The 27,638-nt window shown below is 45.3% G+C and overlaps 1 protein-coding gene across 1 annotated transcript; it reads right to left on the bottom strand.

Moving 5' to 3' along the window:
• Positions 1-49: 49 nt before the first annotated feature.
• LOC146669155 (carbohydrate sulfotransferase 11-like) lies at positions 50-27,638 on the bottom strand. The gene is made up of 3 exons (XM_085405616.1): positions 27,070-27,638; positions 7,621-7,700; positions 50-2,390 (listed from the first exon to the last, which is right to left on the bottom strand). Exons 1-3 carry the CDS (start codon positions 27,161-27,163, stop codon positions 1,545-1,547), a joined length of 1,020 nt encoding a protein of 339 aa, XP_085261742.1. The 5' UTR covers positions 27,164-27,638; the 3' UTR covers positions 50-1,544.

The raw sequence follows: 27,638 nt of genomic DNA, 5'->3' as shown, positions 1-27,638 counted from the left end.
AAAGTCACAGTTACAAAAGTTGTCATTTAGAACTGACCCCCCCCCAAAAGGCCCAAAAGCAAAGGCACACATGTTGAGAGACATTCACTGTCTAAACATGAATTTAATACTTTAATCATTATGCTATGGAACTTGCAACAATAACGTTTGTCGTGCAAATACACTTTTAAAAACAGCAGACCACAACCGGAATAAAATGAAGCCAAAAATATTCCATGCTAGGACTGAGTGATCGGAAAAATATATCCGTTTATATCGCATATAGTCCAAAGCCGGGTTTTTAAGCACTTTCTTGCTCCTTTTTGGTTGGTGGGTGGGGCTGGGCATATTATGCTAACATAATGGACCAGGAAGCGATCAACCTTTCTACTATCCAATGATTCCTCTGAGCTTTGAGGAGTGCCAGCAGATATCCAGGCCAACGCTTATTCTATTAAACACTGACGAGCATTTTCAAATTTAGATTCAAATTACTGTCCAATAAAAGCCAGCAGTTTTCAGTTTGCACTTCGGCGATGCGTTCCCTTTTTCCGCTCTTCACATCCTGCATGCAAAAGCCAAAAGCTTCAGGTTGTGATTCTGCATAATTACAAGCAGAAATCTTTTTTTAAATGGAGACATATTAGACTAAATCGAAGCTCAATTCATACTGTACATGTATAGGAAAACATTTCACAAAACACTAAACACTTTTGCCATTTTTAAGTGGCTGCTGTTGAATTGATTGGCACTGAATAAAAACATCTATATTATTCAATCAAATTAAACAAGTAGACCAAAAACTACATGTACAGTTGGGCAACCTAATCAATTAGCAAGCAGGTTATCCTGCTGTTTGTACCGCGTGGACGCACTTCATCTTACTGCTTAGTTTAGATCCTTTGGTTTGTCCGGTTGAACCGTCTGAGGTTTAAATTGTCATTATTGGACCTTAATCTAACCTTAACTCCAACTCCAGGCAATCAGAGTATTTTTCTCCCAAGATTTGGAAAACTGGGAACAAAGAAACTAATCATTCTGGCTGACAACAGAAAAGCCAGTTTTGCCTCGCTCATAAATATACGGTTAGAGCTATCACGTATGATGACGTACACCTTAGAGAGTTACAACCATAAACCCAAATAGCGGATTCTTCTTTTCCTCAAATATCTCTTTTATGATTGCAAACAGATATTATAGCAATGCAGTAGTTGGACTGACGGTGGCCCGGTTGGACAGTTTCAACATATCGCCCAACCCTGTTTCACACATTCAAAAGCAATGAGCAACATCTAGTTGCTCGATAACTACAGTACAAGAGGATTTGCCTTTTTTAAAATTTTTGTTTTATTTTTTCAGGCATCAATGTTGATCTTATGATTCCTTCAAGAGTTCTCCATCGCAATGTTCGGTCTCAAGAATAAAATTAGTTTTCTTTGGAGCTCTGATAAGGATTGCTCTTCTTTCTCTTAAAACAGAACTTGCAGTGTTTGCATGGAGAAGCTTCTTCTGCAGGTGTCCAGGCTCTGTAATTTAGTTTCTGTGTGCGCGAGTGAAATCCAGCCTCATCTAAACTTGAGGTAGGCTGGTACAGAGTAATTGAAGAGCAGGAAGTCCATGCGATAGAGATTATACAGCTTCTTCTGATAAAAAGGGCTGATGTTGTGGAAGAACTGGGCAGCCATGTCTCCTGTAGTCCTGGTGCTCTTGGACGAGGCGGGGAAGCTGACCTGGTCCTCCACCCCGGCCAGCTGCAGCACGTAGCGGGAGTCCTGCTCCAGCGTCTCGTATTTCCCCACCACGTCATAGTGGATGAGGCAGGGGTGGCACAGTGAGTGCACCCGCTCCCAGTGCTCGTTGAAGGGCTCTTCTCGCTGGGTGGCTGGGTCCACGAGGTAATAGACAAACTCCTCAAAGGAGACGTCATTTCCTTTCTCCAGAGCTTCCGGCTGCGGGTCTGGCCTGTGCTGCCGCACTATCTTTGTGCCGTATCGTTTATGGAAGGCTGTGTTGTAGCTCCGTGTGAATTTGTTGCGGTACGCAGACACCAGCCGCTCAAAGGGCTCGCGCACGAAGACGAACTTCAGGTATGAGCGCAGCCGCTGATTGATCTGGGAGGTGGAGTACTCAGAAAGTGTGCGGAGGTTTCCGGGGATGTGGGCCTCGTTGGCAGGGATTGCGAGAGGGTCTCTGTTGGACCCGGCAACGCCCGTCAGAACCATGAGCACCCGCTTCCAGTTGGTGCAGGCCACTTTGGGCACGTAGCAGTAGAGCAAGCCGTGCTGGTCGTCCACGATGATGTGCTTCAGGTCCTCGGGGATGAGGACTCTGCGTTTGCGGGTATAGGAGCGACAAGCTTCTTCCAGCAGCTCCCTTCTGCCCTGATGGATCGCCTGTACCGCCGACTCAACCTACAGGGATGAGAGGAATCGCAGAGAATTGGCATTTAGTAATAAAAGAAAAACCTGAGTTACAATTTATACGAGTTTTTCAGGTCAGTTTATGGCACTGATTGTAAGTTATGATGATAGAAGTTACCAGAAGAAATTTTTCCCTCTTCATGGTAAACTCTGCTGTTGCTCTTTTCCCTGTTCAAGCCAACTTTCAGCATCTGTCCTATTAATAGCTACACTGCTGGTTTTGGGGAGGAGTGCATGTAAATGTACCTCCACAGGCTCTTTGATGGTTCATGTCCCACAACTCCTCAGGTATCAGTGCAGGACTTGCATGGCATTAAACCCAAGGAAAAGTGATTTAAAGTTGGGACAGTTTAAGTTATAATGTGACGAATGGGAGAATCTGGCCTTCCTGAGAGGACTCCACTGATTCAGCAGCACTGCCTACATTGCCAATGTTCCCTTCGTCCAATTTTTAAGGAATGTTGAACAATGCAGGTAGGACAGCTCAGATATGACCAGCTTTGCAGCTTCAAACAGATCCAATAAGCTCGCTTCCTTCCAGTGCAACACCCCCTAATTTTTCCCCACTTTCACCTTCAGCAACTCAGTGTTGCTTAAGGACATTTAGCAGATTTTGTGCAGCGCCATCCGAGGCTGAAAAAGGCTCTTCTCACTCCACCCTTATGATGATATACGGACGCCGCTTACAGCCTTTTGAATGAGAGAAAATGCACTCACAGATTTATCTCCTCTGTTGGTCTTAATTATGGCCCATCCCCAACTTTAATCAAGTCACAGGTCATCCAGTTCAGCTTGGCCTCTGCGTGGCACAAATGTCTTATTTACTCCTTTCATTTACTCAGCCTGGCATCCCACTGCAGTGGTTGGAGCCCCCAGACTCATCTTGACTCTGCGCCTGACCCTCTGTGTTTAGCGGCAGACACCTGAACGACTGCAGAGCCAACACAGACCCTTCCTCTCAGCAGAGGTTTGTGCACTGTGGTTACACAATAGTGCGTTTGAAACTCCTGTTTCAGTCTTTTCATGTGAGCAGGATGCATGAGTTCATAGTTTGAGGATATTAACTGCTGTTAGTGTTTCATGGCATTCAAACCTTCAAAGAACACCAAAGTCTTCTTAAGTGTGCTGAACACTTTAACATTTAATCAGTGGAGCGAGCAGCAGCTAGTGGAAGTGACAATTTGCTGTGTGGAAACATTCATTAAAGATATCGTGTTTTGATCTATTTGTAGAAATTTCATCTGGACTAATCAAAACTGATTTTCAGATATCTGTGTTTTCACACTTGGGGAAATAATTATTTGAATCCCTGCTGAATTTTTTCCATTCAAAGAAATGAACAGTCTTAAATTTTTACGGTAGTCTCATCAACTGAAATGTTATCCCCTATCACCCAGCCTGAATACTGGCTTTCACAGACTGGCTGCGGGCTTATGTGGCACACAAGCGATTACAAATACTCCTGATCTCAACTCATTATGTATATAAACCACACATTCTTCATTTCCAACCTGCCACCATCATGAGCAAGAGCACAGAGCTGTCAAAGGACGTCAGGGACCAGACTGTAGCCCTGCGCAAGGCTGGACTGGGCTGCAAGACCATCAGTCAGCCAGAAGCTTGGTGAGACGGTGACAGCTGTTGGTGCAATTATAAAATGGCCATTAGTCGGCCTCAGACTTATCTGCCAGTTTTTAAAAGGGGTCTCGAGCAATAATTATCCAGATTTTGTGGAGGTCTTTCAAAGATTTTTTTTGGACATTGGCTGCTTTTTCACTCAAGTTTAGTCCAGTCTTTGTACCTGACCATTTTTAGAAGAATTCTGCTCGTTTTGGGTTTGTTAACCCACTTCACTAAAGTATAAAAAGGCGCCTTACTCAAGTCAACCAATGTTGTATCTACACAGACGACTTACAATTTAAATCTTAGTTCCTTGGTATCTTTAAGCACTTTGTTACAAGCAGCGCATCACAAAAACTTAACAGTTTGAAAAGAGGATTTTTGCACCCAAAAAAGTGACAGCAAAGAGTCTTACAACTTTCTTACAAGTTGTAAGCAATGGTTGCACTCAATTCTTAATCGTATTGCTCAGTTTCTTCCAGTCGCCAGGTTGTCAGCTATTCCGCTACATGTAGCTTTTCACCCAGTTACCTGCTGCACATGTGCAGAGAGCAACAAATGGAGACAGAATCAGTCGCCCATTGTGTTTACAGAATTAAACAATTAAATAAATCTGCCTCACATTAATCAAGCTCACTCCAGCATCCTGCTGCTGCTAAACAGTTTAAGTGGAAATGGAACAGTGAAAATATGACATCAATTGGAAGCGAGTGGACCGGACTCCACTGGAGCTAGTTTGTTTTCTGGCATGTGCACCGTCCTTCTCCTCACAGGGAGATTTAACTGGAACCAGCTGTAAGATTTGCTTTAATAGCAGAGCCCAGATCATGAATGCTGAACGTCTGCGTAGAGGAAAGTGGTCATTCAGAGCCCCGCCCACGGGTGTTTACCTGAGAAAGCCTCCTCAAAAAGCAAATACTGAATTGAACTCAATAATGGCAGCTGTTTCCAAAGAACAAACTGATAGATAAAAGTTACGCTGAGTCATCGCTGTTTAATGTCAAGTGAGCTTGAGTCAAAACAAAGCGGGGATGAAAGTGTGTGTTCAGATATGTCAACACCCAGTGAGGCAATGGTTGTGTACAGCTGTTATACGCAACTCATAACTAGAGTGGAAATGAAAGGCTGCACATGGACATGTTTCTGTCTAATACTAAGCTGCAGACAGTAAACCTGCTAACGACCGAAAAAGTGATATTTTTGTATTTCCTGATAAAGGGCGGCTCCTGTTACTGCTTTTAGCTTCATGTAACCTGTGCATGGATGAAAAGCAGTCAGACGCATCTCTAAATATAAAACTCTTAACTGCCTGACAGTATCTGTACAAAGTCGTGAATCCTCCTCTATAAATGTCGTGTCTTTAATTCCACAAAAATGGCCGACCTTTATTTCTCCTCCTTTACTGCTCAGATGGGAGTGCATCAAAGTATTTCTCCTTGACATGAAAAATATCACTATCAAGACTTCACAAATTTCCGGGGAGATTTGTCTCTTAGACATTTCGTTACAAAGAGCAGGTATTACTTTCCTTTAGATGCAGCTAAAGCAGATTTATGAGGACTGGAGCAAAACGTGGACTGAACTGCTGAATTAAGTGGAGGTGGCTCTTCTATGTTCAGCCATGCGTTTATGAAGTGGCTGTTTGGTCTCTCCGATGTAGAGGTCTGAGCATTCCTCGCCACACTGCACAGCATACACTACGATGTTAAGTTTGTGCTTAGGAGTTTTGTCTTTGGGATGAACCAGTTTTTGTCTGAGTGTGTGGCTGGGTCTGAAGTACACGGGGATGTCGTGATTGGAGAAAACTCTCCTGAGTTTCTCTGATAAATCTGGTACATAGAGGATGACAGTATTGTTCTGATTGTCTCTCTGACTCTCCGCTAGCTGGTGGTGTATCCGGTCGTTAAGTGATGACGTGACGAATCCTACTTCCGGGCCTAAAGTAGTCTGCGTTTAATATGGCTTTTGTGTTGTTAACATGTTTAATGTTTTGTATTTTCTTCTATTTGATCTCAAAAAGCTCCTAAAACAGTCAGTGATCACTGTTGACCTCCCTCGGCTTTTATTACCGCTAATCATTTATTTAAGCTCAGTTTTTAAAACCTTAGGATGTAACTACAGCCCAGCCCATGCAGCAGTATATGAATGACTAACCTCGTATTGTGGATGGATTATCTCAGTTGTTCTCCTGGCTGAAGTTTGGTCCTTTTACAGCATCCTGCCATGCGATTACATTTGTTCCTGACCACCGAGAACACTCACGTTAACTTTTATCGAGTGGAAAAAAAGTTAGCTTGTTTATATTATGCTAACATAGCTGTGTCGCTAGCGGTCACGTAGCACATCATTATATACCAGCTAGCCAAACTTCAGTAACCCTACAAACGTCACTGCTGTTTAGTTTTCTGTCTTCATTTATGTTGGAAGTGATAACAGAGCTGTACGTTTTAATTTGTTTCCAAAACCCCGCAGTCAGGACATGCTATATTGTATTTAGATAGAAGCTAGCGAGCTAACTCCCTGCTAACTTCTAACTCCGTTAAATGTCATAAATTCTGTTTTCATGGATGCCTGGATGTTAAACTCAATTGTTACACCTGGTAGAGCAGAACGCTGATCATTTTATTAAAGATGAAAGACTTTAGACAGTTTTTCAACTCTCAGTAATGCCACAGTGATCGTTTGATATATGGACCTGCAGCGGAGTTTAGGCCCAGACACGGCTAGTGACGTCAGACTGAACGACCGCATAGGGGGGGTCCATGACCCACTTGGGAACACTCCCATAGGGTTTAAAAACTGGGACTCTCCACCAGTTGCTCTTCAAACTGAAGAAACTTCTCAGATGAGAGGTGAAACATCTTCAAGGAAACTTAAAGAAGTCCAGACGCTTTTCTTTCCAAGCTCCTTAAAAACCTCTGTGGTTTTTTTCCTATCAGCCATGGATCGGCCTCCCCAAAGCACGGACCTCAACATGACTGAATCAGTGTGGGATCATCATGACCGAGCACAGAACGAAAAGCAGCCAACATCCAGAGAAGAGCTTTTGAGTGTCTTTCAAGAAGCCTGCAGAACTATTTCTGAAGTCTAGTCAGTTCTAAGAAAGCATTCATTAGCGTTCCAGCTGTTCTGAAGAATAAAGGCGGTCACACCAAATGTGAACTTTCAAGCTTGTTAGAATTGTACAAAGTCTGTTTTTACCGTTACACTGCATTTCCATGTATGTTTGTATGTTTCAGTAAATCACTCCACCTACTTCTTTTTTCCCCAAGCAAAGTATAAACAATTGTGACTCAAGAGTTTTGGACACTGATTTATTTATGCCAACAAACTTCAGGAGGACTGAATTTCCACAGCTAGAAGATTATTATTAAATATTAAAAATGAGACCCTGTTTGTCATTAAACACTCGGCCTATCCTGTCTGGTTATGTGTGCTCTCTTTCATTCAAACATAGAACGTTCCAGAAACACAAAGAATCATAAAATCACAAAATGACTATTTATCATAACCTTTGCAAAGTTTGTTAAAATAACCCCGAGTAATCCTGGAATAAATCCTTACAAATAAATATTTAAAGTGCACATGACGTTAGACTGACCTGATCGCCATCGTACAGCGTCTGTAGAGGACTCCTCCTCGACTTCTGTCTGCTGCCGCTTTCACCCACCGCCTCTGAGGCTGAGGAAAAAGCACATCGGTTATGGAGCAGTCACCGCTGAATTATCACTAATAATGCTTTTGTGAATGTGTGTCATCACGCCCAAATGTGGTCCTGTGACCCTGACTGTGGTAGTTTGGCTGGTGTTCATATTTCTGTGGACACATTTTAAAGAAAATATGCACGATACATTTGCAAACTGTCAACATGAGATGAGTTAGAAGGGGGACGGTGTCCATCCCATGATTACCAATCAGTCGCTGACTTCGCGCTTTTATTGAAGTTTAACATGCTGCAGCCTGAAGGGGCGTGAGCTTACTGCAGGGTTTCAGGGAGGAACAAAGGCCGAGGATAAAGAGGTGCAGCGCAATTATTTTATTTGATCATTCACTGAATTACTGAATGCCAAAATTATAATTAGCCAAATATCCTCAAGCAAGATACTGAACCCAAGCAGTACACAAGAATCAGCTCATTTACTATTTAACTACTACTGTTGGTGTTAACTACCATTATCATAAATAATAATACAGTGTGGTATATCATTAGACAGATAAAACAGGAGAATAAAGTGCACTGTAGAACATTAACACAAACTGAGCACAAAAACGTTGCACTGAAACAATAAAGTAAACTTTCATGGTTTGTTATCGCTGCTTTTATTTGCTCGAGTGCTTTAGAAACGGAACAAGAGTTTTGGCCGGGCAGAACATTTCATTTTCCACGTTATGTCAGACTCAAGTTTGAAAGGAAGGATAAAAGGACCTTATTTATGTCCTTTGGCTTAGAGCCATCATTTGTTTCCTTCCAGATATTGGACATGTATAGAGTTTCACCACATGATCCTCAGATTTAATCTGGGTAAAGGTAGTCGATCTGTTCCTCCTAAAAGCTGCAGGCCTTCGTTGGAGAAAAAAAAGAAAGATGCAAAGGCGTGCGGCCTGGTTTGAAAAGGCAGTGGTTGCTTCACTCAAACAGTTTCATCATAGTTAGAAAAATGAAAACGAGCTCTCAGAACAACATCTACCATCAAGTATTCTGCACTCCAACCTGCCTGCAGTGAAAGCAGAGATGAGCACCACGCTGCTGAACCATGACTCGCTGACACAACAGGGAGCAGCAGGACTCCAAGACACTGCGAACATCCCCACAGGAGCACAGCTTATTTGATTTACAGAACAAGCTCATCACATCGTACACTTTCCGGCCACAGATGTAAGGTTACAATCAACACTCACGAGACTGAGTTACTGAGAGAGACACTTCCATCTGATCTGCATGCATGTTGTGGACGTAGTCACTTTCTATAAAAGCCATATCTTCACTCCATCTGCAGCGTAGTGTGGAGGTTATTTGTTTTTTCCTCAGAGATAAACATAGATAGCCCCGCTTCATCAGATGTTCTTTTATGAAAAACGCACACTCCCTAAATGAAACGCAGATGTATTCTGGTGTGTTTAGCCAGTAAGTGTTAGCTTGAAGATAAAACTGCAATCTGTCCCCTTCTTCAGATGAGACGAGTCATTTTAGTGTTTTAAATTATGAAGTTAGCCAGGAGGCACTTCGTTAGAGCAGCGGTCCCCAACCTTTTTTGCGCCATGGACCGGTTTATACACGACAATATTTTCACAGACCGGCCTTTAAGATGTCGTGGATAAATACAACAAAATAAAACTAGTACTGGTACCGAAAAAAAGAAGATTTATTCATAACACATGTGAAAAGACCCAGGAAAACCGAGTTAACGATAAAAACGATAACAAAATAACGCTGAAAACTGATAAAAACCATACATTTCACACCCGAGCCTCAACTCTCGCGACCCAGTACCAAACGACTCACGGACCGCTACCGGTCCGTGGCCCGGGGTTTGGGGACCGCTGCGTTAGAAGACTGGGAAAAGAAACAGCTAGCGTGGCTCTGTTCAAAGATCAGGCAATCTGAAGCTGCTGTGAAAAGCTCACAGAATAAGTCCTCATGCTGCTGATTCAGTTCAGCTGAAGAGGGTTAGGTTTCCAGTATCTCGCTGAACTCAGACCACCTGGTGCAGTGTAGTTTCAGGGTGACATCGGTGCCTCTTTCTGGAAAATCCAGCATTGAACCAACTTTGCTTTTAGCGTGCGTGTCGATTCCAGGAAGAATAATCCCTGCAATTAGTGATCCCTTTCTACACAAGTTAGACCTTGCTTCAATTCATGAACTTCCCAGTATGTTTGACGATTCAAGGAATTCAAGTATTCAAATACACACACACACACACACACACACACACACACACACACACACACACACACACACACACACACACGAAATTTCCATATTTTCACTAACAAATGTTCACCCCTTGCTGCTCAGGAGGTTCAAGCGATACAGGCAATAATCCATTGAAACTCATTCAGAAAACTCCATAAATGTTCTTCTGTATTGCTGCCATTTAAATTTAACTTGACTCATATTTCTGAAACCGGAACTCTTCTTGCTCCATAACCACAATGTGAAGAAAAATATCACATTAACTGTTTAATGATTACATCCATTTTCACAAACTCCCCCAGTTTTAGAGGCTCGAAATTCACTGACAAGCAGTCCAACAGCCAGGTTCCCTCATTATCGAACAGCAAACTAGGGAGATAAAAGTCGTACTTGAACTTGTTTCAAGTGTTACACAGAAGCAGTTCACTGGACCACTATGAGGTCCAAAGAGGCTCAGGTTCAGACAAATGCTCCGAAACTGTTCAGACGGTGTATAACAATGCAAACGGATCATAACCCAAATCTCAGGGCAAAGAACAGAGTCGCTCACCTAACATCAGCCCAGCATGCTTTTCACTTACTGAGACCAAAAGTGAACAGCAAACCTCAAAGAAGGAAGCATGTGATGATGTCCACAGGTGCTGGACTGCAGGGATACCTGTCACTTTCAACAAATGAAAAAGGGGGATTATTTATAAAGTTCGGAATGAATAAAGTCTGTCCCTTCAATTAACATCTTCATCATTTGATTTAAAAAAAAAAAAAAAAAAAAAAAAATCCACTTTAGGATTTGGTTCTTTTGTCTTGAAGCCACTGGCTCATGGCTAAACTCAAGTTTAAACACAACTTCCTGTTAGAGACGTGCTCTTCACAGCGCATCAACAATGAAATGACATCAGTTTGCTCACAGAGACAAGGCCAGGCTGCTTTTCACTGGAGTAAACATCTGCAAGCAGCTGTGTGGCTCCAAGTCCAGATTGAGCAGTGCAACTCAGCACTAACTGCCCATTGAACAAATGACTTCCTGTGCTGTGCCATTATTCAAATGGCAGTATGCACAAACGCCTTATGTACAAGTCTGCCTTTTATGCAGTCATTACGCTCCAAACTTGCACGAACAGCAACATTTGTCATCTGGAGACAATTAGATTTACAAAAGCTCAGGATTTGTTACTAATTAGCTGCTTTAATTGGAGACAATGATGCTGTAATGGTGGAAACTGCACAGGCCCAACACTATTGAGCACAGGCTACTGTGAGACTCAAGTGACCACATGTGTGCACCTCTCTCCTCCCTGTGGTGTGGTCAGGTCACTCATGGCAAACTGGTTATGAGCTGTAAACACGCTCACTGCAGGCAGCCCAGCATGCAGTAATGAGCATACTACACAGAATCATTGAGAATACCTGCGAGAGACACACAGTCGATCATACAACTGAAATCACAGGTCTTTACTAGCTTCTAACAGCAGGTGAGAGTAACTAGAGAAATGCTGAAGCTGTGCAACAGTATTGTATAAAGATCATATATCAGTGCCGGTCTTATTTCAGACACTCCATCCCCATGTACTTATTAACATAATGTATGAATCTGGTCAGCGTAGCGTTGTCTATAGCAAGCATGCCAGGTGCAGTTACTGATAAGGAGGACTGCAACAGTAGACCGTGACTGTTGCATCAGCCGCCTCATTTTGCAATCTTTTACAACTGGCCAGCATTCTCACCACACATTAAGGCTGCACAGTTAATGGAATTTTAATCTTGATTTTAGCTTCCCACAGTTAAATGAACACGATCACATATTTAAAATATGTGCTCAGCCAATAGAATGCAAAGCAAAAAGCAAATCAGGAGCTCCGACTGCATGCCAGCATGTGACAGTCACAGCCGTTCTGAAGTGTCCTGGACTAGTAAGACTACGTTCAAAGATATACAACAGAATTCAAATGTCTGCCACACTCATGCCTCGAAGTGGATCATCATCATCCATTTTTCAGAAATACTCTTGAGCAATCAGCTGGCTGAAAAAACAAAAAAAAACAAAAAAAAAAAAAAAAAAAAAACACCAAAAACTGCAGTTCTAAATAAAACTCGGCCAAAACAAACAAACAGACAAACAAAAAACAAAAAAACATGGCTGCTGACGTGAACTGTCCAACATCAGCTCCATAAAAGTCCATTAAAGCGAGCATGCATACTGTGCATCAGCGCTCACAAAGGTGCACTGACGTCACCAAAATCTTTGCCAAAGATTCACTCAAACCAAGTGAATGAACACCAATACTGACTAACAAGTGATCAAAATGATCACTTTGACCATAATCGTTCAGCCCTACCACAGATATAGCACTAAATGTTAATGTTCAGTTCAATAAAAATATAAGCTGCTCAGTGTTAGCTTGCACTGGCTTCTACCCAGATAGCAACCATTAAAACAGTTTACAGTGTTTCCCACTTAACTTGAATGCACCCAATTTAGAGGCAAAATTCCCAGTCTGGCTGCAACTAAAGTTATTCAGGACCAATTTATAAAAGCTAAAAAAGGGATGCATTGCATTTCGTTCTTTTGCACTCTCTCTTAAAATACTGTGTGGAATGACCCATGGAACTTAAACAAAGCAGCCATTTCCCCAAAACACCTATAAAAACTGCACTTATTTTGCTAAAGTGAGTTCTGTTTTCAGTCAAATTTGGTCAATGTCAACAAATTTGCACGTGGTCTTCTGTCCAGTCTTTGAAGCACAGTTTGCTTGAATTCGGACAGGACAGCATTGGCTCATATCAAACTTGGTACTTTGTGGATTTACTGATAAGCAGGATTTCAACAGTTGAACATGACTGTTGTGTTAGCGTCACATTTTACAATCGTTTACACTTTGACTTACACTTTGACCACATGTGATAATTTATCACTCATAAACACAAATAACCACTACAACCCCATATAAAGCCAGTGCCTGACACACACTACATTCAGTTAGCTAGCATTGGTACTGCTGTCAGTACTGACAAATTATTCTGATTCTTCCAGCTGAAAACGGTGTGGTGGTCGCTCTTTCAACCATCAAAAGTGGAGTTTTACAAAGTTCCACACTAAACTTTCTGACCATAGGAACACCGTTGAGGTACAAACAGCCAACTGGTTTACCAGCAGGCCAATATTACTGGCCCATACTATGCAATGTGTTAATCCAATAAGATTTACTTATTTAATTTCAGTTACTTTGTTGCAAAATGAGATTGTCAAGCATGCCAACCATGTTACTAAAACCTGCCGTAAATGTTGCCATGAGACAGAGCTTGTGCTATCAGTCTGATATCATTACACGCAATTTGGTTCTATATAGACAGAAATTCAACAATTCAAATTAGCAATTAGAATCGCGCTGAGCAGCCTTCTTTTTCTAGAGGATTAGAACCAAAAGCCAACCAGCAAGTCAGACTCAGTTTGCAGAAAGGTTTCTTCCTACCAGCCGAACTTTGCAATCACCTTGAGATAAAAAGTTGCTGTGAGTGTGCAGCACCCTCAACATTAACTTGTCTCCTGGTTTGACATAGGCAAACGTAGAGGTACCAGGCGAACAGCCTGGGAAAACACTTAGAAAGTACTTAGCTGTTGCAATAACAAGAATATCACTGATCACAGCAAACACTCAGAGATTTATACATAAGAAGCAAGCTTCACAGTAATCAGCATCAATTCTTTTGACACTTAAATAATCTTCTCATTTAGTGGATTCACCTCTGCCAAAAAGCCAGATGATGCCTTATTACTGGAATCAAGAGCGTCACATGCAGCCGGATGCTGCTGCCAAAAGGAGGCTTTGTCTTTTGCCTTGAGCTGCCGAGGTGAGGAGATCATTCTGCCACAGCGCACCAATTTATCTGACCTGTTTTCTAAACACATTTCATTGCGACCTCTCCCAAAGAGAGCACTAAAATGGAACAGAGAGGTAGCGGCTGAAATGATTCAGAAGCTGACAAACACCTGGAAAACTGAGTGTTTCAGCAACAGGGTGAGACGGCACACTGAAAAGGTTTGTGTCTCATCTGTCATCTGCTAACTTGGCATCAATTAGCAAGCAAGGAAATTTACAGTCCAAGTTTTGTCATGAGGTATTTAAAAGGGGGGCAGGTGAAAATATCAAGAAACTGTTTAAAATGTCAGAATAGCTGGATATCAGGACTGGGCGCAGACACTAGGACACACTGCACAGCATAGATATAGGTGGAAAAATGTGTGCTATGTTTTGCCATTAGAAGGGGGAAGAAAAAAAAAAGCTGCTGGTTATAACCGTGTACCACTCTAACAAAACAGTGTCTCAGCTGCCCTTAACTCCTCCACTGATACAAGACGTCTGAAACTCACCAACCCCAGCTAAGGCAGACTCAAAGGAAGACGTCGTCCTGTTGGTTTAACCCTGTCTGGACCCCCAAAGCCTACAGCATTCCTTACGGTACGCACGGAACCAAATGCTGGGGAAATGCAAAATATAGAAAGGCCGATGTGTGTTCCTGCTGTCCGAGCCATGAAATGAGCTCTGTGTTTAGGTCCCACTGGGAAAACTGCCCCCCCCTTCCTTGACCTGACTTGCCAAAGAGTAGCTTTGACGCTGTACAAGGGAAAGCCTGATCCTTTTAGGCCACAAATGTGTGTGTGTGAAAAGGGTGTTAGTGCATAGGCAGGAGCATGTGGGTGGTGTACTGTCTGTTTGCTGAGTCTTAGAAGAATGTCTGCAGATCCAGGAGTCCCTATGATCCTGTGCAGAAGCGTAAAAGAGTTCAATGTGCATTTGTGGGGCGACTCCTTAGCTGGCTGACTAAAATCCATCACATCTGCATTTGAGCAGTTGGAAACAGTGACAATAGACACATATTTGGCCGTAAAGAGAAATATCCATCACACAGGAAAATACTGACCCGACTGCATGTTTCACCAGTGTAGTACAATCCTGAGGTCCATTTAACTTAAACTGAATCTCCCGTGGGTCTAGGCACCTCCGACTTTCTTCATATGCAAAAGCAATGATGTGTTAAATTCACTAATGGGCCTTAACAGCCTGGTGTTAGAGTTTTCTGTTTTATACGTACATAAAAAATGAGGACGCTTGCTGCTGTGAGGCGACACTTTAACCACTAGTCACTGCTGTCAGTGTCACAGATTTCTGTGATCCTACAATGACAGCTGTTTACTGGGTGATTCAAGTTATTAAGGTTCATCATCTGAGGACACTGAATGTCTACCATACATTAGGGCGGTCAGTAACTTTACTGTGACAAACACTGCATGCATTAGTAAACACAATCAAATAGATTGGTATTTATTCTGCACTCTTCCTGATCACTCCGAGCACTCTACACCATCACCTCATTGTATAAACTTTAGTTACCTCAGATTAACATTAACCATCCCACCAGCCAATTTACAACCACACATAAGCCTAACGTGCATGGACATGCATTCTAATCAATTTGCAATAGGAATCCAGGAGTGACAGCCCTCTGTATACCCACTTATTATTTTAACATAAAAATAAAATATTTTAAAAAATGTTATTGCTTCCATTATATATACTATATGATCAATATATATCATATATGCCTTATGAAAAGGCTTGATAAAGAGGAAAAGATCATTGCACCTGTATATGTAAAATTTATGTAGAAACATGTACCTGTACATGATGTCATGTCTCTTGTTGCTCTTTGAGTGAGGAATAATAAAAGCCTGGCTCTGCGTGGGCTTTTTAATCGAGCGCGACTAAAATTACTGAACCAGAACAACCCTAACCCAGACAATATTTGCCAGTGTAATTTAGTCTGGACCAAAGTGGGGATGAGTTGAATTATTTGGCTACCACAGAGCACTTGGATTGAAATAGTAGAGCAGAAGACTTATTCAGTAACTTTAATTGCGAAAGGACAAACCAGAAAAATCAAATCACTTGAGGATACGGGCTCTGAAAGCAGATGGTCCTAATGTAATTTTGAAAAAATTCCTCCAGAGTACTTTCTGTGCTATCAGCTCCTGCTGTGCCGTTTCATGAATATGCAGCTGGCTGGAGAACAGGCTGGAACAGCAGGACCACCCTGACCCCCCATGTCACCGCAGACGGACGGGGATCTGACAGCAGCCAGGAGGAGCGAGCGGTTTCAATTGGCAACTGCACGCCGCAGCATACGAAGATCAAGTCACACACTGTTCCCGTGTGGATGCGTCTGCTTTTAATTGGATAATGTCCCATCCACAAGTGACCATGTGTGAAAATTAGTTTCCAAAGAGCGCCGCAACAATTTCGCCAGTGCTCCGACAGAGTTCTGGGAAGCTAATTTTTATGACTTTTGTGGCCTCAAGTCAAGCCTAGACAAGGGAGGTATGAGATGGGGGTACGGTAAGTCTCCAGTACATGAATAACAACAGCTGCCCCGAGGCCCACACAATAGTCTCAGGCTCTGTTTGTGATTAAACAGCTACAACTAGCTACACTCATAGCAGTCAGCTCACATCTGTATGTGTGATGTTCCTGGATTTTACTCCCAGGAAAACAAAGGGAGAAGTCCCTCACTGTGCTGTAACATACAACACCACATTCCAGACTATGATATACTTCTTCCTCTTCAGTCAATGCGTCTAAAAGCCCAAAGGCGAAATCATAGTGGCGACTGTAGTAAAGACCTCTCACGCTGACACATAAGCCCATCTTACAAAGTCAGCTTTTCTAAAACAGATGTGAATTTCAAAGACCGGATACGAAGACGTCACAAAGGGTTAAGTTTCTGCAGCATGAAAGGCAACTCGTGTTCTGAAAAACTATTTCTGTCCAGGATGTTACAGTAAAGCCACTCTGCATCTATGCAATTATGCTAAATTTGGATTAGCACTGCATTTCCAAGCACTGTAATTTTATGCTAACTCTGACTTGGCACTATGTTCCTTTGTTATGCGGCTGTTCTCCTTCAGCTTCACATCGCCTAAAAACACTCTGACCTTTACCCCAGATAGAGCGGCTTCACCTCCCCTAACTAACTGCATATCTGAAACCAATTTAGATTCACTTAGAGCAGACAGGCAGGTTTAATGGTCGGCGCGTGAGCTGCATTCCAGGTGTGTTTGGAATACGTGGAGCCAATCCCCCCCCCCAAAAAACAGAGGCAGCATCTAGGAATGTGTGCACTTATGCCATGTGTCTCATCAAAGCACTGGTTGTAAACCTATTCAATCAAAATTAACTCACAAAGGCAAATTAATACACAATAGCAATTTACAGTAATCGTAAACAAAAGCATCTTTAATTTTGGGGGTTTGCACTGTCGATCGGACTGGAAAATCATTCAGTGCCGATTTTTGTAGCTGGTGAGGAAACAATTGCTTTTGTGCATTTATCCTGGCTAGAAAGCTCTCGTTTGGACCTGTAACGAATCAAGCGCTCCCCTTTCTTTTATACAGTGAAGCGCACAACCTTGTGAAAAAGCCAGTTTAAATGGATGGTGACTGATCAAGATTGCTACCTTCTTTTTCAAGAGACTAGGGTATGACGCTGTTTTAAGACCTGCTTACTTAACAAGGACATAAAAAATTTAACTTGCAGTGCCACTTTTTGATGGGACAGCTCTAGTGTGCTGCTCTTCCACACCAACGCTGAATTTCCCACGAAGTAGAAGCACAGGTGTGGCCAATAAGACCGCCGATGGCTTCGTTAAGTCATTATATCACCGAGCAGCAAACCATCATTACTGTCACTAACACACCCCTGCTTTTCCTGCTAGGACATGTCTCCCGTTTTTATTAGTTACAATGAAGCAAAAGCAATTTGTCCAGTATAGCTACACGAGGACGTGCACACAGATGAACCAATGTTTTTATCTAGAAGTCACAAATGTAAAAGTCAAGTCAAAGGTTAGTTATGAAGTTCTATGAGATCGCCTGCTAAAATAAATATATACACATTTCCACTGACATGCAGATGAAACTAGGGCTGAACGATTATGGAAAATAATCTAATTGCGATTTTTTGCCCCAATATTGCGATTGCGATGCGATATGCGATTATTTTTTAAGGTCTTTGTCTTCTGTATTATTAAACAAAGACAAGCAATACATCATATAGTATGGCCAATACTATATTACATTAATTTTAAACTGTTCTTTCCTGGAAGACAGACCTCTGTTATGATGACATGAGGTGATGCATGAATTGATGACTGACATTTTTATTTAACTTCTTCAATCACAACAGTATATTTGAACATACACAATAGTTTATTTTTAGCTTACAAACATCTGAGCATAAAGTGCTGACAAGGAACCCTGGTGTAAACATTAAAATGAAAGTCAGTACAATGTGCAGATTGCAGAAATATACATAAAAAAAATCAGTGGCTTTACCACACTCAGTTTTTCGACATCTGTGAACTACTAGACAGTCATTCAATTAAAAAATAATATTAAATAAATAAAACTAATAAATAAAAAATACACACATCTTACTGATCTCTGCAGTCAGTAACATTACACATAAAGTGCAAACATAATAGCAATTGTATAAACACACACACAAACACGCCTTTAAAATTTAAAGGCGTGAAATTGGACGGTCTAGTTCTGATTAGCGTCACCGCTGTCTCGGTGGAGTTTAATAAACTCGGCCGTCTGCTTCTTGCTATCTAAAATATAACCAGACACTGGCGTAAATTCTCGACTGTCTCATACTTCTGTTTAATAAGTTTTCTGTTTGACGTTTAGTCAGCTGTGTGAAAACCAAGGAGGAACCCACCCGGGGGATTAATAAAGTTTTATTTTATCTAATCTAATAACTTTAATCTCAGCCAAACCGATTTACTCACGAACAAACAAAACACTGAAAAAAGCCCAACAATAACATTTTTAGGTTGTCTAAGTGACTTATATATTACGTTTAACCCGAGCAGCGAAACTCCGCGGTGATCTGAAAATGATGTGCCGGGAGTTGTGCCGTTCCCTTTCAGTCGATTCACTCGGTACAACACATAAGTATGGGATATCACGCCCTCGCGTGTCCTGGCTGAAGAAACCTTTATTCACGCCTTTACGGCAGATGACGTGTGATGACACGCGCAAGGCCCCGCCCGCACATATAGCCGCTGCCATCACCGTCATCCCTCAGTTCTTACGCTCTTCACCTCGCTGAGAACACCTCTGCTGAGTTGGGCTAGCTAGCTACTGCTAGTTAGCTCCGTTGTCTGCCAACTTGAACCTAGCTTAACTGCCCCTGTTGGTGTTAGCCTCCACCGCCCAGCTGGTGCGTAGGCTGCCCGCGGAGCGCTATTTTCAAGTTTTTCTTGTGCAGCGTTTCGCTTTGCGTTTTGGGAATGGACTCCAAACCGAAGCGAGCAAAGCAGAAATCTTCTGTTCGCCCCTGTCCTCAGGGATGTGGTTTCTCTTTGCACGACAGCGACCAGCACGATGCCTGCCCTGTCTGCCTGGGGATCGTCCACGCTAGGAGAGCGTTGACGGAGCCCGAAGCTTGTGCGTTTTGTCGCCAGCTCCGACGCTCGACCCTGGAAAGACGGGTGACGTTTGTGGAAAGAGTGCTGGGACGCTCGGCTGTCGCACGGCATGACCCTCTTCTTTCCGAGTCTGGAGCCCCGGCTTCGTCCGAGTCCGAAGACGAAAATTTTCAGGTCGATGTCCCCGCGATTAGCTGGGCTGACCACATGGAATACGTTGACGGGTTAGCCGATGACGGACCGGAACCATGCAGGAGCGCTGACGGGCTTCAGCCTGGGTTGAAGCCCGCCAGCGCTCCCCAGGAAGACGATGACGTGCTGGACATCGGCCTGGATATCCATGGTTTGTCGGAGGATGAGCAGGAGAGCTCATTGTCGACCCAATATGCCGCCGCTGCTGCGCCGGTCGGCCACGATGACACCTCTCTTTTCTCCCTGTTTCGCCGTGCCGCTGAGAAGCTGCAGGTGGACTGGCCCTCTCCTCCACCAGCTCGGAAGCCGTCGCGGTTTGCGGGTTTTTTCCTTCCACCGGAGCCCGCAACGGCCAAAAACTGCCTCCCCATGTTCCCAGACTTTCTCTGCGAGCTAACAGCGTCATGGGACAAACCTCTGTCTACCCGCGTCACTGTGCCCGGCTATGGACAGTACATGGAATTGGACGGCGCCGAGGGAGCTGGTTTAGCTAACCCACCCCCTATGGAGCCGTCTCTGGCTGCTTATCTGGCCCCGTCCCATAACCATGGTGTCGGTGGCCCCGCAACTCTGCCGTCCAAGCACTGCAGATTCTCGGCCTCGCAGCTGGAGAAGATTTATCGGGCTCAGGCCGGCACCGCTCGAGCCATGAGTTCCGTCACCATGCTCCAGACGTACCAAGCAATGTGCCTGGCGGAGCTTGGATCGCTGGTTCCGGAGGACAGCCCGCTGTCACCTCTTCTTAACGAGGTTAGAGTCACCACGGATTACATCCTCCGTGCGTCTCGCTGTGCAGCGCTCTCCCTGGGCAGAGGGATGGCTTCGACAGTGGTGGCGCAGAGGCACCTGTGGCTGACCCTCTCCGACGTCCCTGATAGAGACAGAGCTGTGTATCTGGACGCACCAGTGTCTGCGGCTGGGTTATTCGGACATTCACTTGAAGCCATTCAGGCTAGATTCGATCTGAGGAAGAAGCAGACGGAAGCTCTGCGCGACATCATCCCCAGACGCCAGCCCCAGCCCAAGCCCACTGCTAGCTCTCACAGGCCCGCCGCTCCTCTGACAGCTGGCAAGAGACCGGCGCCCACTGCTGGAGTGGGAGGGCCGCCGGCGAGAGCACGTACTCCGGCCCGAGCTCCACGCCAGTCGGCCTGGGGCAAAGGCCCTCCCCCGGGCCCCCGACGGGACCCGACGCCCAGGAGGAAGAAGCCTCAGCCCTCCTAGCTGTGATTGCGAGTGGGGAAGGGATCCGGCAGCAGGGAGACGCTGCTCTTACCCCTCTGTTGCCGCACAAGAGGTGCCGCTTAAGTTCTGTTCAGGTTGTCAGCCCCAGAAGGCGCTGCACTTCCCTATCGCGGTCTCCCAAGCACATAACCCCTGCACACGGTTCAGATGTGTTGAATGTTCAAGCGACCACATCGAGTGTTCCCGCTGTTTTTCATTGTTATGCCCCGAAAAAGGTGCACCCAACAAAATGTATAAATGTACATGTTCCCATGTTGCAATCAATAAAGAGTGTTGTTTACTCTCAAACAATCTCAAATGCTCAACCTGCAGGCGAAATGAGCCAGGTCAGGCAGGGGATGCAGTCCCCTGCAGACACACTGGGGGGCGACGGCGCCCCGCCGTCAGTGCTGCAGGCCAGCCGGCTGGCTGCTCACTTCCCTCAGTGGCGCGCTTGCGCCCCCTCTCCGTGGGTGCTGCAAACCGTTGCCATGGGTTACCGGTTGCAGTTCCGGGTCAAGCCGCCTCGTTTCCAAAGAGTCGTGAACACGATTGTCAACCCCGAGGCAGCCTTGGTACTCAGAGAGGAAATACAGGCGCTATTACAGAAGAGAGCAATACGGGTGGTCCCCGCTTCGGAGACGGACAAAGGTTGGTACAGCCGTTATTTTGTCATTCCGAAGAAAGGGGGAGGGCTTCGTCCCATCCTCGACCTGCGAGTCTTGAACACGTACCTGCGAACGTACAGGTTCAAGATGCTAACACTCAGACAGCTCCTGAGTGCAGTCGGCCCGGGAGATTGGTTTGCGACAATCGATCTAACAGATGCTTATTTTCATGTCGCTATACACCCGAAACACAGGCAGTTTCTGAGGTTTGCATTCGAGGGCGTAGCCTACGAATACCTAGTGCTGCCGTTCGGGCTGTCGCTCGCTCCCCGCACCTTTACGAAATGTGCCGAGGCAGCGCTAGCGCCCCTCAGGAAGAGGGGCATCCGCATCTTGGCCTACCTGGACGACTGGGCTCTCGTGGCTTGCTCCAGAGAACAGGCGGAGACGCAGCTGTCGCGGGTTCTGTCACACATTCAGACACTGGGGTTCTCTGTGAACTTTCAGAAGAGCTCGCTAATCCCAGGTCAACAGATCGCTTTTCTCGGTCTGGAAATATGCTCTCTTTCCAGCCGCGCACGGTTGTCAGAGCACAGAGTGGCCGCGTTTCATCGCTGCCTCGCTCAATTTCAGCTGGGACGCAGACTGCGTTTCCAGACGATATTGCGCTTGTTGGGCATGATGGCATCTATGATCGCCGTAGTGCCGCTTGGGCTGTTGAAAATGAGAGCGTTTCAACGCTGGACTCTCTCTCACCGTTTGTGTGCTTCGCGTCACCTCCGGAGGAGGCTGCCGGTAACTGCGTCTTGCATGCTAGCTCTCCGTCCTTGGAGGGAGCCCGGGCTACTGCACCAGGGCTCTCGGATTGGGAGGGTGTGGTTTCGCAAGGTGGTGTCCACAGATGCTTCCCTAAGTGGGTGGGGAGCGCTGTGCGAGGGTGCGTCAGTGAGAGGGATCTGGTCCGCGGCTCAGCGCCAGCTGCACATCAACCACTTAGAGCTGTTAGCAGTGTTCTTAGCTCTAAAGCGTTTCCGTCCAGTCCTGCAGGGCCAGCATGTCTTAGTCAGGACGGACAATTCAACAGTGGTGTCTTATATAAACAGGCAGGGAGGAACACGCTCTCTTCCCCTGTTGCAGCTGTCTCGCTCTCTGCTGTTATGGTGCAGTGTTCATTTTCTGACTCTAAGAGCCACCCATGTCCCGGGCCACCTGAACCTGGGGCCGGACCTTCTCTCCAGGGGGGGTCCTCTGGTGAGAGAATGGAGGTTACACCCTTCAATAGTGGCTCAGATTTGGGATCTATTTGGCGAGGCGCAAATAGATCTTTTTGCTTCCAGGGTGAATGCTCACTGCCCCCTGTACTTCTCCATAATCGACCACGATGCACCCTTGGGCTTGGACGCGCTAGCGCACCAATGGCCAGACGTGCTCCTGTATGCATTTCCCCCAGTGGAAATGATATCTCCAATTCTGGAGAGGGTGCGTCGGCATTCCCTCTCTCTGATCCTGGTGGCCCCTTGGTGGCCCGCGAAGTCGTGGTATGCAGAAATAATCAGCCTGCTTGCAGCAAGTCCTTGGCAGCTTCCTCTCCGCAGGGATCTCCTCTCTCAGGCGGGGGGGGAAGTGTTTCATCCGCGCCCGGATCTGTGGCACCTTCATGCTTACCTGCTGAGAGGTTAAACTTGGTTGCTAAGGGTCTGCCACCTAGTGTGGTAGCGACGATTCAGAGCGCCAGGGCCTGGTCTACTAGAGGCTTGTATGCTTACAAATGGCGAGCCTTCGAGCGATGGTGCCAGGACCGCCACACTCTCCCATTTCAGTGCTCTATTGTGGATGTTTTGACATTCCTGCAGGAGCTGTTGGATAAAGGCCTTTCGTTTTCGACGATCAAGGTTTATTTAGCGGCTATATCTGCTTGTCATATCGGTTTTGACGGGGTGACACCAGGTGCGCATCCCCTCGCCGTGCGTTTTCTGAAAGGGGTTCGCCGGCTGAGGCCCGTGCTTAAGTCCAGTGTCCCGGCTTGGGACTTGTCTTTGGTGCTGGAGGCCCTTTGTGGCCCTCCGTTTGAACCCGTTGAGTCGGTGGATATGAAACTTCTTTCGTATAAGACCGCATTACTTCTCGCTTTGGCCTCGGCGAAGCGAGTGGGGGACCTTCATGCGCTGTCTGTGCATCCTGCCTGCACGCAGTTTTCTCCTGATGGCCGCAAGGTCGTATTGCGTCCGAATGCCGCCTATCTTCCCAAGGTCATGCCTGCATCTTATAGTTCAATGGAGTTTGAGTTGCTGAGCTTTTGCTCCCCTCCTTTTGAATCTGAGGAGCAGAGGAGGGTGCATTCTCTTTGTCCGGTGCGTGCGCTACGCACCTACATTGAGCGCACTCGGGATGTGCGTTTGTGTGACCAGTTGTTTGTCTGCTTCGCTAATCCGAATAGAGGTAGAGCTCTGTCCAGACAGAGGCTGTCCCACTGGATTGTAGAAGCTATCTCGCTGGCATACAGCACCGGAGGTTTTGCGTTGCCCCACGGGGTGGGAGCTCATTCCACCAGGGGGATGGCGACCTCATGGGCTCTTTTTAGAGGGGTGCCTGTGGCTGATATTTGTGCAGCGGCTAATTGGGCGTCGCCGCACACTTTTGTGCGGTTTTATCGGTTGGACGTTACAGCCCCTTCGGTGGCTCATGCTGTCCTTTCTGCTGGGTCTACCACTCACTAAGGATGTGGTGGTCCCGTTCCGGTTCGGTGGCTGCTCTGCGGGGCGTGTATATAGGTCCCATACTTATGTGTTGTACCGAGTGAATCGACTGAAAGGGAACGGTTAGTTATGTCTATAACTTCTGTTCCCTGAAGGAGAGGAACGAGGTACAACACAGGGTGGCCCCACTGAGCAGTTGGCTCGGTGAAGAGCGGCTATCGAACTGAGGGATGACGGTGATGGCAGCGGCTATATGTGCGGGCGGGGCCTTGCGCGTGTCATCACACGTCATCTGCCGTAAAGGCGTGAATAAAGGTTTCTTCAGCCAGGACACGCGAGGGCGTGATATCCCATACTTATGTGTTGTACCTCGTTCCTCTCCTTCAGGGAACAGAAGTTATAGACATAACTAACCGTTCTCGGCCGCATCAGTAACCCTCGAGCTCCCGGCTAGCTGTCGAGCTGGTGGGTAGCAGACGCCTCTGAAAACGTCGAAGCACTTTTGCAAATATGGGATATCTTGATAAACCGAGCAGATATTTGATGTTTACACAACTACTTTCTCGCCTGAAAATATGTTAAAAGTTTATTTTGTGACCCTGAAAGATTAGTATGAGTAATTTTAAAACTCAGTAGCGGCCTCCATTGCTGGAAACTGGAGTTTGGCTGGGCCGCGCTATGAATTCTGGGATATGGTAGTAATTTGGACAGCCTTCGGCGCGTCGCTGTGACGTAATCGGTCTACAAATGCGGCCTCAGGAGGATGCAGCCCATGAATTTGGACATGTCCAGAGTATAATCGCAGCCTTTGCGGTTAGAAAATTGCACTTGATCATGTCGCGATATTATCGCAAATGCGATATATCGTTCAGCCCTAGATGAAACATAGTTTTGTTAATCTATGAAGCTGGCACTAAAAACATGTCACAAAGGCCTGGATTATCTGTAATTTTCTATCTCTTAATTTGAATTTGCTCCTCAAAATGTCAGAAATGTGAAGTCCTGCGTCTGGATAGCAGTACCTTAGCCTCTAGTACTATCAAGGACACATTTTTTTGTTAGTCCTTTGGACTGGCGCGATAAAGCTTTCTGTAATACTGTCAAAACAACAAGCACCATGTTTCAGAGCAATATTGAAAGACAATATTTATTTGGTGGAGGCATTTTTAAGCTGTTATGATCAGCAGTAGAAGCTTTTAGATGAACACAGGTTTGTAAGATGATGAGGAAACCCCCTGATCAGTTTAGAGGTGATCATTTCCTATTTACGTTCACGGTGAGGGGGGCTAAGAGTACATTTTGCACCATCTTACATTGCTGTGATTTAAGTACACGTGGCCACTGACCAATGGTCATGGCGCTTTGCATAATAATGATCATGAAACTGATCTTCTGGCTCTTTGTTTGTCTGCGGTGCTTGTTTCAATTATTATCCAACTTTATTGTTAATGCAGGTGAGGCTGAAGAAGAAACTTGGTTACGAAAACTTTCTGGGATTTTCTACCTGGATGATTAAGAATTCCTCAAGCTTTTAGTGTCCCATTTTTAGAGTATGACTATCAAATCAAAAGCAATGCGAGTGCGAGATCCTACTGTAAATGCAAACATCACTTAATGTAAATACACTAAACAGCACAGACTGTTACTTTATTCTTTTACAACTGCATGTTGAGACCATCTTGCAGCACTATCGCATCATTTCCGAAGAACCACACCCTTGATTTTGATTTCAACCACACACCTGTAACGGTTTGTGACTGTATCTTACACAATCACACCTACCGCACTGACACGTTAACCTACTGACAGAAAAGCATATCAGTCACGCTATCATAACCGATACCCCTGACTTTAACAGTGTAACACTACACTGACAGTAACGTCTTTCACAAGTTACTTATGGACATGTCACACACCCAAACTTTCTGGGATCGCCATTAAACGTGAATCCACCTCACAATATGGGCTATACCTACAGTTTTTAGGCCCCTAAAATAGCTGAGCACGTGTGAAAGAGGCCTTTGTATGTGGCAGAGGGAAGCAGATCCCACCGAAGGGACAACCCCACTGCCAGCCAGCTGCGTCTGCTCCCAGCCCTCCTCCCTGTAGCTGAGGAAACACTGCGCTAAACACTCTGCTAATGGAAGTTTTTCTCCTGTTCCTCAATTTAGATCTGAGCTTCATGGGAAAATAAAGACATCGGGATGGAGCACAACGGGGTGAAATGACAATGGGCTGGAGGCCACGCTTTAGTATTGGAATGACAAGGACCAACAAGTCGCACAAAAAAATCCTTTATAGCTGGGCTAAGAATGTCTCAATAGCCTGCTTTCATGCACTTCACTGATATGTGTATTGGATTACAAGTATGCCACAACCCATTAACACAGCGGGTTATGAATGGGTTTTATTATGAAGGCATGGGCAAACCCATATGCCAACAGAAAAGGACCAGCTGGTCTGCTGCACACTTTAAACTAGAGCCCATACATCAGATACACTTTTGTCTCCACACAAGAGATCTTCACAAACACACAACCCTTTATGGGACTATAGATCATATGAGATTTTAAATTTAGAAAAACTTATAAATTAATATTTAATCAAACTTCTTTTGTTACTGATAAAAGAAAAAAAACAAACCCTCATATTTAAATACTTGAGTCATTTGCAGATGGATGGAGATGAACTGATAAAAGTGATGAAATATTTTCTTTGCTTGAAAGGTGTCAGGTTGGGACGTCTGTGTAAACTATTCACGGGGCGCTTAATTTCTAATGTTTCATGTTAGCTTTAGTTTTATTCTTAGCGTAGCGGCAGGCAGACAGAGCGGGGATGCAGGAGAATGAGCGCTCCGATGGCAGGGTGTGGAAGCAAGTTTAAGCAGAGCAGAGGGGGAAATATTGTGTATTTATGGGATTTATACTCACCTGGCTTCAGACTGCTGTTAAAGTAGAATATGACCATGACGAAACATCCCAGGGACAAGGCAAAAACCATCCGGATCACTCTGGGTTTCCTCATCCTGAGAGTCTCTGGAAGCCACCGAGAAGCCGAGCCCAATCCTGCCAGGGTTCAGGCGAACTACACGGTTTTTGTCGAGTCTACTTCACCGGCCGTGGGAGCATCGATCCGGCTCGCTGCTCGACCTTTGCCGCTCCTTATCTTCCTGGACATCCTCGCATGCCGGGTCAGGAGGAGGCAGCGGTGAGGGAGGACGAGGGGGCCCCGGGCGGCAGACTCCGCTGGTCTGCCGTGTCTCTCTCGGTTACCGACGCGTTTCTGTGTGCCTTTGTAGAGACGACGGAGAAGGCTGCATCACTGCCGCTGTGGTGCCAGCACAGGCCGCCGGACTGCGTGGGTAACGGGCCCTTTATACGCCACGACAGGGTCTTTCCAAATGTCCGCTTAACCCCTTTCTCCCCGCGGACACAGAAAGGGTCCAACCACTCAACGACCCGGTGGTCGAGAAATAAGCGACACGTTTCAGAAGAAGGGC

The sequence above is a fragment of the Rhamphochromis longiceps genome, linkage group LG5 (genome assembly GCF_057381845.1).
Source record: "Rhamphochromis longiceps isolate RC_006_pf linkage group LG5, R_longiceps_female_GT1.1, whole genome shotgun sequence".
Classification (NCBI taxonomy): domain Eukaryota; kingdom Metazoa; phylum Chordata; class Actinopteri; order Cichliformes; family Cichlidae; genus Rhamphochromis; species Rhamphochromis longiceps.
This window is presented reverse-complemented; position numbering and strand designations above follow the sequence as displayed.

Excerpts from the sequence above, each read along its gene's own strand:
- LOC146669155 (XM_085405616.1), bottom strand. The coding sequence starts at position 27,163 with ATGAGGAAACCCAGAGTGATCCGGATGGTTTTTGCCTTGTCCCTGGGA. Across the intron at positions 7,701-27,069 it reads TAACAGCAGTCTGAAGCCAG|CCTCAGAGGCGGTGGGTGAA; the intron begins GTGAGTATAAAT and ends CTTTTTCCTCAG. Across the intron at positions 2,391-7,620 it reads CGCTGTACGATGGCGATCAG|GTTGAGTCGGCGGTACAGGC; the intron begins GTCAGTCTAACG and ends TCATCCCTGTAG.